Source organism: Chlorocebus sabaeus, chromosome 16 (genome assembly GCF_047675955.1).
Source record: "Chlorocebus sabaeus isolate Y175 chromosome 16, mChlSab1.0.hap1, whole genome shotgun sequence".
NCBI lineage: Eukaryota > Metazoa > Chordata > Mammalia > Primates > Cercopithecidae > Chlorocebus > Chlorocebus sabaeus.
The window spans coordinates 7,195,312-7,209,308 of record NC_132919.1 but is presented as its reverse complement, the minus strand read 5'-3'; the positions used below and the strand labels follow the sequence as shown (position 1 = coordinate 7,209,308).

The window sequence follows — 13,997 nt, the reverse complement described above, 5'->3', positions numbered from 1 at the left end:
CCTCTCCATGACAATGAGGAACCACATTAGTACCTCCTTAGCTTCTCTTTCCCTGCTCTGATCCTGAGATCACCGAACTCTCCTCCTTCCACCTCCCACAAGCCAGGCTCTCAACAGGGGAAAGCACTTCGGCATCTTGGCCCGCTCTCCCCTGAGCCTCTGCTGGGAAAAGTCTTCCCAATCTGGCCTACTCTTGTCTCACTTTCTAAATGGGAAACACCTATCCCTGGCCAGGCGCGGTGGCTCATGCCGGTAATCCCAGCACTTTGGGAAGCCGAGGCAGGTGGATCACCTGAGGTCAGGAGTTTGAGACCAGTCTGGCCAAGATAGTGAAACCCCGTCTCTACTAAAAATACAAAAATTAGCCAGGCATGGTGGCAGGTGCCTGTAATCCCAGCTACTTGGGGGCTAAGGCAGAAGAATCGCTTGAACACGGGAGGTAGAGGTTGCAGTAAGCTGAGATCGCGCCACTGCACTCCAGCTTGAGTAACAGAGCGAGACTCCATCTTAAAAAAAAAAAAAAAAAAAAAAAAGGAGAACATTCAAGAAGCCCTATGGAGAGCTCCATGTGTCAAGGAACTGAGGCATCCTGCTCACAGCCAACACCAACTTGCCAGGCATACAAGTGTGCCCATCTTGGAACCTGATCCTCCAGCCCTAGTCAAACTTTACATTTCTGCAGCCCTGACTGACATCTTGGATACAGCATCATGGGAGACCCTGAGCCGGAACCACACTCCCAAATTTTTCTTTTCTGTTCTTTTTTTTTTTTTTTTTTTTTTTTTTTGAGACAGAGTCTTGCTCTGTCGCCCAGGCTGGAGTGCAGTGGCGAGATCTCAGCTCACTGCAAGATCTGCCTCCCAGGTTCACACCATTCTCCTGCCTCAGCCTCCCGAGTATGTGGGACTACAGGTGCCCGCCACCACGCCCGGCTAATTTTGTGTATTTTTGGTAGAGATGGGATTTCACCATGTTAGCCAGGATGGTCTTGATCTCCTGACCTCGTGATCCGCCCACCGCGGCCTCCCAAAGTGCTGAGATTACAGGCGTGAGCCACTGCGCCCTGCTCTTTTTTCTTTTCTTTTCTTTCTTTCTTTCTTTTTTTTTTTTTTTGAGACAGAATTTCACTGTGTTGCCCAGGCTAGAGTGCAGTGGTGCGATCTTGGCTGACTGCCACTTCTGCCTCCCAGGTTCAAGCGATTCTCCTGCCTCAGCCTCCCGAATAGCTGGAATTATAGGCGCCCACCACCATGGCCGGTTGTTTTTGTATTTTTAATAGAGACAGGGTTTCACCATGTTAGCCAGGCTGGTCTCGAACTCCTGATTTCAGATGACCTGCCCGCCTCAGCCTCCCAAAGTGCTGGGATTACAGGCATGAGTCACTGTGCCCGGCCTTTTTTGTTCTTTTTTTAGACCCGGCGTCTCACTCTGTCACTCAGGCTAAAGTGCAATGGCACAATCATGGTTCACTGAGGCCTCGACCTCCCAGGCTCAAGCGATCTTTCTGCCTCACTCCCAGGCAGCTGGGACTATAAGCACACACCACCACGCCTGGCTAATACATATATATGTATATTAGAGATGCAGTCTTGCTCTGTTGTCCAGACTTGCCTTGAACTCCTGGCCTCAAGCAATCCTCCCACCTTGACCTCTCAAAGTGCTGAGATTTATAGACATGAGCCACCCCACTCAGCCCCAAATTTCTAATCCACAGGCACTGTGAGAAAATAGTTATTCCTTTAGGCCCCTGAGTTTTAGAAAAACGTGTTACATAGCTACAGATAACTAATACAGTGCATAAAATGCTTAGAATGGGCCAGGTATGGTGGCTCACGGCTGTAATCCCAGCATTTTGAGAGGCCAAGGTGGGTGGATCACCTGAGATTAGGAGTTCAAGACCAGACTGGCCAACATGGTGAAACTCCATCTCTACAAAAATACAAAGTTAGCCGGGCATGGTGGCACACACCTGTAATCCCAGCTATTTGGGAGGCTGAGGCAGGAGAATTGTTTGAACCCGGGAGACGGAGGCTGCAGTGAGCTAAGATCGTGCCACTGCACTCCAGCCTGGGCAACAGAGCGAGACTCCATCTCAAAAAAAAAAAAAAAAAATGCTTAGACTGTCTGACACGCTGTCTCCGTACACATTAGCCATCATTAACTCCATTTTGCAGGCAGTAGGACTGAGGCTTAGCTTGCTGAAGTAATGTGCCCCGTGCACATGGCTAGGATGGACCTGGCCAGCCATGTCATAAACCCAAGACATTTAGTGCCACGTCCTAGGCTCCTTTTTCTGTCCCACTGAACTAGTTATCTGTTTTGAAGGAATAATACCTAGTGGCATAAAAATCACTGTCTGATCATTCTCCTGGACTTTGTGAGTCAGGAATTCCAGCAGGACACTGTGCGGATGGTTAATCTCTGCTTTACAATATCTGGGGTTTTAGTAGGAAAATAAAAGTCTGGAGGTAACTGGACATCTGAGCGCTGCAATATCACTCGTATGTGTTTCAGGAGATGCTGGCGTTTGGTTGGGACCCCTCATATGGACCCTTCCTGAAACCTGGGCCTCCTCAGAGATGGTGACTAGGTTCCAGACTGAGTACCCCAAGAGACAGCGGAAGCTGCCAGTTCCTTAAGGGGTGGGCCCAGAAAGTGGCATAGTGTCACTTCTCCCACATTCTATTGGTCAGCCAGACACAGACCCCAGATTCAAGGGAAGGATCCATAGAACCTGCCTCTCCATGGAAGGCAGGTCAGAGAGGATTTGGGGGCCATTTAAAAACGTTTCTGCACCCACAGCAGCCTCCCTTGTTTGGGAGGTGCTCAGAAAAACCACCCCTGCAGACCATACTCCAGTAGACTGGCTTTATGTGCACAGAAAGAAACACAGGCCCGGTGCTGTGGCTCTTGCCTGTAATCCCAACACTTTGGAAGGCCGAGGTGGGCGGATCACCTGAGCTCAGGAGTTCAAGACCAGAATGAGCAACATAGTGAGATAGTCTCTACCAAAAATTTCAAAATAGCCGGGTGTGGTGACATGTGCCTATAGACCAACTATGTGGGAGGCTGAGGTAGGAGGATTGCTTGAGCCGGGGAGGCTAAGGCTGCAGTGAGCTGTGACTGCACCAGTACACTCCAGCCTGGACTACAGAGTGAGGCCCTGTCTCAATAAATAAATAAATAGGCTGGGCGCAGTGGCTTACGCCTGTAATCCCAGCACTTTGGGAGGCCGAGGCAGGCGGATCACAAGGTCGGGAGATCGTGACCATCCTGGCTAACTCGGTGAAACCCCGTCTCTACTAAAAATACAAAAAATTAGCCAGGCGTGGTGGTGGGTGCCTGTAGTCCCAGCTACTCCGGAGGCTGAGGCAGGAGAATGGCATGAACCCAGGAGGCGGAGCTTGCAGTGAGCCAAGATCGCGCCACTGCACTCCAGCCTGGGCGACAAAGCGAGACTCTGTCTCAAAAAATAATAATAATAAAATAAATAAATAAATAAACAAAATGCTTGAGACTGTGCCCCACATATACTGTCACTCACTTAGCATTAGCTGTTATCTCTTATTTAAAGACATGCCTGCGTCACCATGCCTGGCTAATTTTTTGTATTTTTAGTAGAGACAGGGTTTCACTGTGTTAGCCAGGATGGTCTTGATCTCTTGACCTGGTGATCCGCCCGCCTCGGCCTCCCAAAGTGCTGAGATTACGGAGGTAAGCCACCGCGCCTGGCCTGGCCTCTATTTACCCTGACATTCAGGGCTCTCCATCAGCAGCTCCCACTTGTTCTATCTGCTCCTCAGGCCAGAGCTGTTCAAAGGTAGCCCTACCTGGAATCTCCACTTGAATGCCCCTGCCTGGGCATCTCAGATTCTGTATGTTCAAGCTCACCTTCCTCCCTGAGCCCGTCACCCCTCTGAGAACTCTATGGAGCTTCATGGCAGTGCCAACTGTATCCTGTCCATTCTCTTCCTTCTTCTCTTCCTGCCATGCCCACATGCCTGCTTCTCATTGGTTAGCAAGTGACCTACCTGTATAATACTTCCTGGAATCTGGCCCCCACACATCCCTGTGGCTTTCTCTCTCAGCACTGCCCACCCAACGCATCCCCCACGGCCACACTGAATCACCTGTAGCTGCCCAAACACCTCCTGCTTTTTCATCTCTCATTGCCCAGGCTTGTCCTTATACCTGGGATGTCTTTCTCCTTTGGCTCAGGCACAACCTCTTCTGAGAATCCTTCTCTGAGCCCCTGGGGGTGTCCCTTCTCTAGATGTCCCTCAGCTATGTCACATCAAGGTGGTGCTGTTTCTTTACCAATCCATCTTCCCTCCGAACCATGCCGTGCCCTATTAAACCACCAGCTAACAGGTTTTTTGTTCGTTTTCGAGACCGAGTCTCGCTCCATCACCCAGGCTAGAGTGCAGTGGTGCAATCTTGGCTCACTGCAACCTCCTCCTCCTGGGTTCAATAGATTCTCCTGCCTCAGCCTCCCGAGTAGCTGGGATTGAGGTACCTGCCACCACACCCGGCTAATTTTTGTATTTTTAGTAGATACGTGGTTTCACCATGTTGGCCAGGCTGATCTCGAACTCCTGACCTCAGGTGATCCAACTGCCCTGGCCTCCCAAAGTCTGCGATTACAGGCATGAGCCACTGTGCCTGGCCACCTAATGGTTTATCTTTGTTTCCACAGTGTTTAGCACATGGCAGCCTCCAGGGTGTGTCCCTGACAACCCCAGTCCCTTCTCTGAACCCTTGTGATATACATTCCCCTAGTAAGCTCTTCATAAGCATGTGGCACAAGAGATTGTTGGAGTTTGTTTCTTTTTTTTTTTTTTTTTTTTTTTTTTTTGAGACAGGGTCTCACTCTGTCACCTAACCTGGAGTGCAGTGGTGTGATCTCAGCTCACTTCAGCTTCAACTTCCTAGGCTCAAGCGATCTTCCCCCCTCAGCCTCCTGAGTAGCTGGGACCACAGGCATGCGCCATCACACCCAGCTAATTTTTTTTTGTTTTTTTTGAGACAGAGTCTTGCTCTATCCCCTAGGCTGGAGTGCAGTGGCGCCATCTCTGCTCACTGCAACCTCCGCCTCCCAGGTTCAAGCAATTCTTCCGCCTCAGCCTCCCAAGTAGCTGGGATTATAGGCATGTGCCACCATGCCCAGTTACTTTTTGTATTGTTAGTAGAGACAGGGTTTCACCATGTTGGTCAGGCTGGTCTTGAACTCCTGACTTCGTGATCTACCCACCTTGGCCTCCCAAAGTGCTCGGATTACAGGCATGAGCCACCGTGCCTAGCCAACACACCCCACTAATTTTTAATTTCTTTTTTTTTTTTTTTTTTTTTTGAGACGGAGTCTCGCTCTGCCGCCCAGGCTGGAGTGCAGTGGCCGGATCTCAGCTCACTGCAAGCTCCGCCTCCTGGGTTTACGCCATTCTCCTGCCTCAGCCTCCCAAGTAGCTGGGACTACAGGCGCCCGCCACGTCGCCCGGCTATTTTTTTTTTTTGTATTTTTAGTAGAGACGGGGTTTCACCGTGTTAGCCAGGATGGTCTCGATTTCCTGACCTCGTGATCTGCCCATCTCGGCCTCCCAAAGTGCTGGAATTATAGGCTTGAGCCACCGTGCCTGGCCTTAATTTCTTTTGTAGAGATGGGGTCTCACTATATTGCCTAGGCTGGTCTCAAACCCCTGGGCTCAAGCGATCCTCCTGCCTTGGCTTCCCAACATGCCGGGATTACAGGTGTGAGCTACTGTGCCTGGCCCCAAGCATTTTATATTAGCTTATTTAGACTTCACAGCAATCCCATAAAGTAACTACTACTGAATTTCATTGAATTTATCATGAATTGTAATATATCATCAATTGTAATATATACCATTATTTTATTTAATTTTTTAATATTATATTTATTTATTTATTTATTTTTGAGACGGAATCTCGCTCTATTGCCCAGGCTGGAGTACAGTGGCATAATCTCAGCTCACTGCAACCTCTGCCTCTCAGGTTCAAGCGATTCCTCTGCTGCAGCCTCCTGAGTAGCTGGGATTACAGGCACCTGCTACCACGCCTGGCTAATTTTTGTATTTTTAGGAGAGATGGAGGTTTATCATGTTTTTCAGCTGGTCTTGAATTCCTGACCTCAAGTAATCCACCTGCCTTGGCCTCCCAAAGTGCTGGTTTTACAGGTGTGAGCCACCGTGCCCTGCCGATATACCATTATTTTATATACTAAGAAAAAATACTATCCATTAAGCCATGGCACACCTTCAGTTTAAGATGCATTCTGACTTCAGAGATGTTCAAATGTAAACAGATTTAAAACGTTATATAGAGTCAATAAAATACATTTACTGTATTTAAAAGATGAGGCGGCCAGGTGCGGTGGCTCACACCTGTAATCCCAGCACTTTGGGAGGCTGAGGTGGGCGGATCACCTGAGGTCAGGAGTTCGAGACCATGCCAGCTAACATAGTAAAACCCCGTCTCTACTAAAAACATAAAAAATTAGCCCAGCGCGGTGCTGGGAGACTGTAGTCCCAGCTACTCTGGAGGCTGAGGCAGGAGAATCGCTTGAACCCGGGATGCAGAGGTTGCAGTGAGTGGAGATCGCGCCACTGCACTCCAGACTGGGCGACAGAGTGAGACTCCATCTCAAAAAATAAATAGATAAAATATGAGAAAACAGGCACAGAGAGGTTAAATAACTTGCCCATGATCCAGTAAGAGACAAAGCCAGGATTTGACTGAAACCAGGTAGCCCAACTCCAAAGGCCAAATTCTTGATCATCATTTGATGCAGGGCTGGGGGTTGTGAGCAGTGTGGAAGTTTTCAGGGAGGCCAGCGTGGCCGCTGAGGGTAAAGTGCATTCCACGGGAGCAGGCAGTCTGGTGGCACCTCTGGGAGACTGGGGTCCACTGTGAGAGGGTTCTGGGTGGGCTGGGGCTATGGAAGGATGGGACAGACAGGATAGAGATCCTTGAAAACTAGGCAGGACTGACCACGCATGGTGGCTCATGCCTGTAATCCCAGCACTTTGGGAGGCCAAGGCAGGCGGATCACTCGAGGTCAGGAGTTCCTGACCAGCCTGGCCAACATGGTAAAACCCCGTCTCCATTAAAAGTACTAAAAAAATTACCCAGGCATGTGGCTCATGCCTATAATCCCAGCACTTTGGGAGGCTGAGGCAGGAGGATCACCTGAGGTCAGGAGTTTGAGACCAGCCTGGCCAACATGGCGAAACCACATCTCTACTAAAATACAAAAGTTAGCGGGGCGTGGTGGTGCATGCCTGTAATCCCAGTTACTCAGAAGGCTGAGGCAGGAGAATCGATTGAACCCAGGAGGCAGAGGTTGCAGTGAGCTGAGATCGAACCACTGCACTCCAGCCTGAGCAACGGAGTGAGACTCTGTCTCAAAATAATGATAATAATAATAATAATAATTTGTGAAAAAAATATATTGGAAAAAAGGGAGAGATACGGCCACGTGTAGTGGCTCACGCCTTAATCCCAGCACTTTAGGAGGCTGAGGTGGGTGGATCACCTGAGGTCAGGAGTTCACCACCAGGCTGGTCAACATGGTGAAACCCTGTCTCTACTAAAAATACAAAAATTAGCCGGGCGTGGTGGCAGGCACCTGTAATCCCAGCTACTTGTGAGGCTGAGGCAGGAGAATCGTTTGAACCTGGGAGGTGGAGGTGGCAGTGAGCCAAGATCGCGCTATTGCATTCCAGCCTGGGCAACAAGAGCGAAATTCCGTCTCAAAAAAAAAAAAAAAAAGAGAGAGAGGTACTACTGTGGAAGGGGTAGGAGTTCTTCTTCCTATCCTTAGGGCCTTTCTGGGCACCCCGGAACAATGATTCTAACCCTAGCTGTGTGTTACACTAACCAAGGCCCCATATAGGACCATTTATTCCAGAATCTCTGGAGATGGGGCCAAAGCACAGCAAGTTTTAAGGCTGCCCAGGTGGCTCTGATACGCAGCTGGCTGAGAACGCTTACCCTGGAGCCTCGAGGTATCCAGTTTGAAAACCCCTGGGCTGGGATCCCTGCCAGGCCTAGGCACTCAGACTGTGCCTTGTGGTTGGCAACAGACCTCTCTTCTCATGTTCCATGTCCCATGTCCCACTCCGAAACCAAAAACTGATAGGCAAGGGACCAAACACCAGGGTTTCTCAACCATGCTCTGACATTTTGTGTCTTTCTTTTCTTTCTTTCCTTTCTTTCTTCTTCTTCTTCTTCTTTTTTTTTTTTTTTTTTTTTTTTTTGGTCTCCTGTCTCCCTTTCCTGGTAAACACTGACATTTTGGACGGGATCATTCTTTGCTGTGGGGACTTTCCTGTGCATTGCGGGATGGTTAGCAGCATCTCTAGTCTCTACCCACCAGAGACCAGTAGTTCATCCCCCCAGTTAAAACAATCCAAAACGACTCCAGATGTTGCAAAATGCCTACTGGGGTGCAAAATCACCCCCATCTGAGAACCACTGTGCTACTCTGAGAGTCTCCCATCCTTCCTCTGCCCTCCCCAGTTGCAGACAGAGGCTAGGCAAAGGCAGAGGCCACGAACAGCAAGTTTAGTTAGGCGGCAGGACGGAGGCCTCTGAGGGAGGCCAGGGTTTGAAACTGTTAACACGATGGAGGGAGGGCATGCCCGCGAACCCACCGACGTGATCTCACTCTAGCGGGGTGAGTTTTCCAGAACACGCATTCCCGGATTCCTAATCAGTCATAGGAGGGCCTGGAATAGCTTCTGGGGCAGATGCCCCCGCTTTCCCGGAACAGGCAGAAGGGGGTGTGGGTGTGGTGGGAGTGGCGTAGGGGATTCTTTCCTTCTGTAGATATTTTCCTGGCATTGTTGACAGCTGTGTGATTGGTTGAGGGCTGGAGGGGAGGAACTTTCCAGCTGTGGGTGCCTGGGTTCCTGGGAAGCCGTCTGACACTGGGATTGTGGGGGGTCTGGGTTTTTGGGGATTTTCTTGTTTTTCATTATCTCACCAACCAGAGGCAGGGATGTCTGGGTTTTAGGGTCTGGAGACTGTTTTTGGAGCTGGGACTAAGGGGCTGGCTGGTTCCCCTCCAAGGGATGTAGAAGTTGTGAGTGCATACTCCTTACAGCTGGAGGCTGGGAGGCTTTCAGCGTCTTCACAAGCCACTTTTTGCTTGGAGGTGGTGGGACCTGAGGGAAGACGGAGGATGGGAAGCTTACGGGAGGGGCCTGGGAGGGACAGAGGGAGGGAGGGTGGGCGGTGGAAGGCACTGGGTAGAGTAGGATTCCTGTCCTTATCCCAAAACTCACTCCACCAGGAGACTCAGAACACCCAGAAGCAGGACAGCTCCAAAGACGGAGAGGAGCAGAATCTTGGCTTCCCAAAGATCCTGACTTCCTGCAGGGAACCCAGGAGGCAGTGAATGATTCTGGAACGCACACTCACCGATGGGGGAGCCCAAGGGCTCAGGGATCTGGGCAAGGTGGGGCGGGGCCAGGGTGGGCGTGAGGACCTGGGAAGCAGCGCTTTCGGGGCCAGCAGGACACCTCCATCCCCTTGCAGGTGGAGCAGTTGTACAGCGTGGTGCTGCCCCCTGCAGGAGACAGCAGAGGCAACGCTGGGGAGGGAAGGCCGGGCCTCCACCCTGCCTGGTACCCAGCTTCTTCCTGCAGCTGCCAGGCCCTCTTCTGACACCCTGCAGGCCCCAGGTCCTTACTACCCCTTTCCTTTCCTACTCACGGCAGGCAGGGGGACAGAGAGCTGAAATGAAAGACAAGGAAGGGGTGAGGGTGTGTGTGGATGAGCTGCTCACCACACATCCCTTTGGCTAAGACGCTAGGCTCCCCTTGAGGCGCATCCCGCGTCGGTACCTTCCCTGGTGTACTCGGGGAGCTTGATCTTTCGAAGCCAACTCCAATATGAAGGGAGTGAGGAGAGAGCCTCTTTGATCTCTGGGGAGGCAGAGAGCAGCTCCGTTGCCCTGGGCCTCGACGGGGCCAGTGCCCCTCCCTTCACCCAGCCCCCTCCCTGATCAGCCCTCCTGTCTCTGCCCCTCCACCCTGCCCCTCCCACCCCAGCCCCTGTCACCCACCCCTCTCCTTGGTGTCCTCCCAACCCCTAGGTCACTCTTTCCCCTTGACCTCACCCATGACCTTCAGGACTCTGTGAGTCTTCTCTGTGACTTTGTTCATGGACACCTCATCTGTGGAGATGGGCAAGGACCAGCGACTCCCTCACCAACTCAGGTTCTGGGGTCTCTCCTGACTTTCCCGGATATGGAGCTCTCTCAGAGAGAGAGGCCAGCATGTCCAGAAAGGGCCACAGATGGAGGGCACAGCTGGGAGGTCACACACCACCCTCTGGGGGTATGGGGGTGAGTGCTTGCCGGACCCATCCCTGGATGTCTGATCCTACCTAAGGCAAAGGCCGAGAAGTCCGGGGAGGCCCCACATTCCTTCTGCCCGGCCTCCATCTGGCTGCAGAGCCGAGCCAGGCGGCCTGACAAGTCGTGGGCTGGGAGGCGGCAGAAGACACAAGCCTGGGCGGCTGCCAGGAAAACCCCGCCTAGTGCCAGCCTCCACATGAGGACCACTGGGGGATGGGGCAGGGCTGCCCCAGCTGGGCCGAGGAATGCTCTGCAGCCCTGGCTCTAGCCCTTGCCTGGAGGTTCTAGAGTGTTCCAGAACAATGGCACTGCCCATCCTCAGCTAGGGTAAAGCTGGGGCTCAAGGAACTGGGGTCCAGAAGACATCTCCAGCAGGCGATGGGCAGAGAAAGCAGGGCTTCTGTTGTGAGGGGACAGCACCCCCAACCTGGCCCTCAACAGCCTTCACAAATTTGTGGTTCCAAAAGCAGTTTTATTTTTCTTCTCGTAAATCATGACCAGTGAGAAATAATGCGTGCCCCCCCAGTGAAGAAGCTGTGCATGAGTATCCCAACTGCTCTGGGACCCAGAAATCCCATCCTTTCCCATCTCCTCCCCCACTGTCCCAAACTCTTCATCTCCTCTCTCTGCCCAGGGCAGCCTTGGGCCTTCCCCAGCTATCTCCTAGCAACAGGCCCATGGTTGCCTCAGCAACCAAGAGTTCCATACAGGCCTCAGAGGCCCAGCTAAGCCCAGTGACTTCTCTTACCTCTCACCGGGAAGATCCCAGTGACTCAAACCCCAACAGGCCCCTCCTGGCTATGTGGTGATGCATATATATGCGTGCACATAAACACACACACACACCCTTTGATTAAACTACTAATTGTCAGCCACCTCACAGGTATACCACAGACACACCCTGTGCCAGAAGAGTCGACTAGGCAACCCCAAACAGGCCTGGACATGCAGACATCACAGACACTGTAGTCAGCAACACAGATAGGAACCAGGATGCCATAGACCTATGCATCAGTCAGACATACGGGCTGATATGCACGCACACATGAGGGAAGGCCAGGACCCAACAAATACTGCCCTCTTCCCCCTGGCCAGCCCTGCCATCAACATAGGATTCTTCCAGATGAGGGATGCTCCAGCCCCATTGCCGTGGGGACTCTCCTAGCTCCCGTGCATCAACCTAGGGTGGGTTGTGGCCTTTCCACCTCCCTCAGTAGATGGCTTGGAACACAGCAAAGAATTCCTCTTCCCATGTTCCAGAGTGCTCTGGCCTCTCATTGGTCAGGCCAGGCCAGGCCACCCAGCTTCAGGAGGAGAAGCCATGGTCCCAGAGACCGCACTGGGAAAATGCAAAGTCCTCCCTTTTCCCCAGACCTCAATATCCTTCCAGGGTTTTGCCAGGTCTGGTCTGGGTAAAGAGATGTTCCCCCCTTTTCCAGGCCCTTAACCACTGAGATCCAGATCAAGGAGAGACTGGAGGTCCCCAGCCTTAGGTGAGAACAAGCCAAGAGAACCTTCCCTACCCCTCCCAGGGTCAGCACAGGTCGAGACCTTCTGGATCCTTTGTGAGTCCTTGCTGGGCCAGGTTTGGGAATTCCTGCCCACATCTGAGCTCCAGTCAGGTGCAGGAGGACCCCGACTCTCATAGCTCCTGAAGCAGAGCTGGAAAGAGGCTTCAGGGGTGCCAGTACCCCATTCTCTCTCCTCCCCAGAGTCAAACTGAGAAGAGTCCTCAGTGCCGGACAAAGCGCAGAGACCGGGAGTTGAGCAGGTCTTCGGGGTCGGGGAAGACAGAATCTAGGCGGAAGCCGTGCTCGAGAGCCACCCGCAGCACCTCCTCCAGGAAGCTTGGCGTGCCCACCACCTCCCGCCGCGCTCCTGGCCCCCCAGTCCACAGCGGCTGCAGCCCCAGTCTCCCATACTCCACCTCGGGGAGTTCCACAGGGCGTGGGGCCCACTCCAGATGAAAATGTGGGCTCCCATCTGCCCTATCCCCACTGGCCACACCAAATCGGGCCCGCAAAGCACCTAGACACTCCGGGTCGGTGCAGAAGAGGTTGGCTCGGAAGGTGTCCACCTGGGCGGAGCTCAGCTCATAGTGATGGGGTCCCCGGCGAGCAGAGAAGTGCACCAGGCGGGGGCTGGCATCGACATCTGCGTGGAGCAGGGCAGCTGTGGGTGCGGGGGTCCCCCGAGAGGCCTCCAGTTCCCGCAGCGCGTCCAGGAGGGGCCGGATCTGGTAGAAGTCAGCCTCTGCCCTGAGCAGCGCTGTCTCTCCGTACCCGCGGGGGAGGTCCAGGCGGCCCAGCCTCAGGAAATTGAGGATGTGCCGGAAGGCCTTGCCATCCCGGTCGATGAAGTAGTGGCCGCCTCCTTGCGGATTGAGGTTAGGAGGCATGGGGGTGCCGGCCCTAAACATGGCCCCCAGCATGGAGTCTGGGAAGCGGGTCAGGGTCTCCAAAGTGGTGGAATATAGCGTGCCCCCCACATTCAGGGTCACGGGGCCCCCAAAGGAGGGGGGCGAAGAGGGCACAGGAGGAGGAGAAATTTTGGGAAGCACAGGAGACACCGAAAGAAAAGAAAAGGCACAACTTCCTGGGTGTGTGCAGAATTGGGTCGAAGCTGTCAGATTCGCTGGGTTGGAGGCACAGGTGGAGCACACGCAGTAAGGTTTGGGGCTCACCCCAGCTACTTTGGTAGTGGATGGGGAGGTCGTCTCAGGACACAGAAATCCCCAAAGGGTTGAGAGAAGAGATTGAAAGAGCAGAGGGCAGCCAGAGAGGGGAAGGGAGCTTGAGGTTTGGACGTATCCGATTTGAGGTGGTCAGCGACACCCCTCTGTGATCTTCAGACAGTGGGTTTCCGGAATCCAACCAGCAGATGACGGTGGCGAGCACAGGGCCGACTCCGAAGAGCTGGCTTCCGAGACCCCGGGCAGATCGCTGCCGCCGTGGACGAGTTCCCCAGGGCTCTGGGGCCACTCAGAGGCCTGGCTGCCGGCGCGGGTCACAGGAGATGGATAGGGAACTGACGGGAGCTGATGGCGGAGCCCCCTTATATCCGCCGGGGAGCGACGATGCGTGTGCTCAGCCCGGGCTGGGAGTGTCCGAGGGCTCTGATGGAAACAGCCAGGAGTCTCGGGACCCGGCCGCGCCGCCTTTCCTGGGTGTCGCCGCAGCCGCTGAGGCCCTCTCCGCCCCCAGGAAGTGGCCTAAGGGCAGCGGCCCGGGGCCCTTTAAGAGACAGCCCCGCCCCTTGGCGCCCCGCCCCCGCCCCCGGGAGGCTCGCGCTGCTCTGGCGGAGGCGGGAGGCTGGAGGCGAGTCTCGGACGCGAGAGACTGGGCGGACTGGCTGGACTGGCAGACGCTGGCGGGACGGGGTGACTCAGGCACGTCGCCCCGGATGTGGCCGCGACCTCCCCGCCGCCCCTACAGGTGTGCTCGACCTCACGTCTGCAACTCGGCGGGGCTGGAGCCTCTAGCCCCACCGCTCAGAGCCCGAGGCCCGGCCGGCCCGGCCCGGGAGCAGCGTCCCTCCCAGCGGCTCCCCCGGGGAATTCCCGAGGGGGCGGGTGCTGAGCCGCCGCATTCCGGGGATGCCTTCCAGCCGGGGTGGCCCG

At 53.8% G+C, this 13,997-nt stretch overlaps 2 protein-coding genes across 2 annotated transcripts; both read right to left on the bottom strand.

Moving 5' to 3' along the window:
• Nucleotides 1-7,585: 7,585 nt before the first annotated feature.
• Nucleotides 7,586-10,636, bottom strand: TMEM95 (transmembrane protein 95). The gene is made up of 7 exons (XM_073004671.1): nt 10,408-10,636; nt 10,139-10,195; nt 9,864-9,944; nt 9,733-9,753; nt 9,506-9,586; nt 9,303-9,382; nt 7,586-9,182 (listed from the first exon to the last, which is right to left on the bottom strand). The coding sequence occupies exons 1-7, from the start codon at nt 10,574-10,576 to the stop codon at nt 9,060-9,062; spliced, it is 612 nt and encodes a 203-aa protein (XP_072860772.1). The 5' UTR covers nt 10,577-10,636; the 3' UTR covers nt 7,586-9,059.
• Nucleotides 10,637-10,829: 193 nt separating this feature from the next.
• Nucleotides 10,830-13,995, bottom strand: KCTD11 (potassium channel tetramerization domain containing 11). Its single transcript, XM_008010127.3, has one exon. It carries the CDS (start codon nt 12,807-12,809, stop codon nt 12,111-12,113), a length of 699 nt encoding a protein of 232 aa, XP_008008318.1. The 5' UTR covers nt 12,810-13,995; the 3' UTR covers nt 10,830-12,110.
• Between the last annotated feature and the right edge of the window lie 2 nt (nt 13,996-13,997).

What these genes read in the sequence shown, in the direction of transcription:
- TMEM95 (XM_073004671.1), bottom strand. Translation starts at nt 10,576, where the DNA reads ATGTGGAGGCTGGCACTAGGCGGGGTTTTCCTGGCAGCCGCCCAGGCT. An exon ending in CCGAAAGCGCTGCTTCCCAG is followed by an intron (nt 9,383 to 9,505) that starts GTCCTCACGCCC and finishes GCAGGAAGTCAG; the next exon opens with GATCTTTGGGAAGCCAAGAT. An exon ending in GTTCTGAGTCTCCTGGTGGA is followed by an intron (nt 9,183 to 9,302) that starts GTGAGTTTTGGG and finishes GTCTTCCCTCAG; the next exon opens with GTCCCACCACCTCCAAGCAA.
- KCTD11 (XM_008010127.3), bottom strand. Translation starts at nt 12,809, where the DNA reads ATGCTGGGGGCCATGTTTAGGGCCGGCACCCCCATGCCTCCTAACCTC.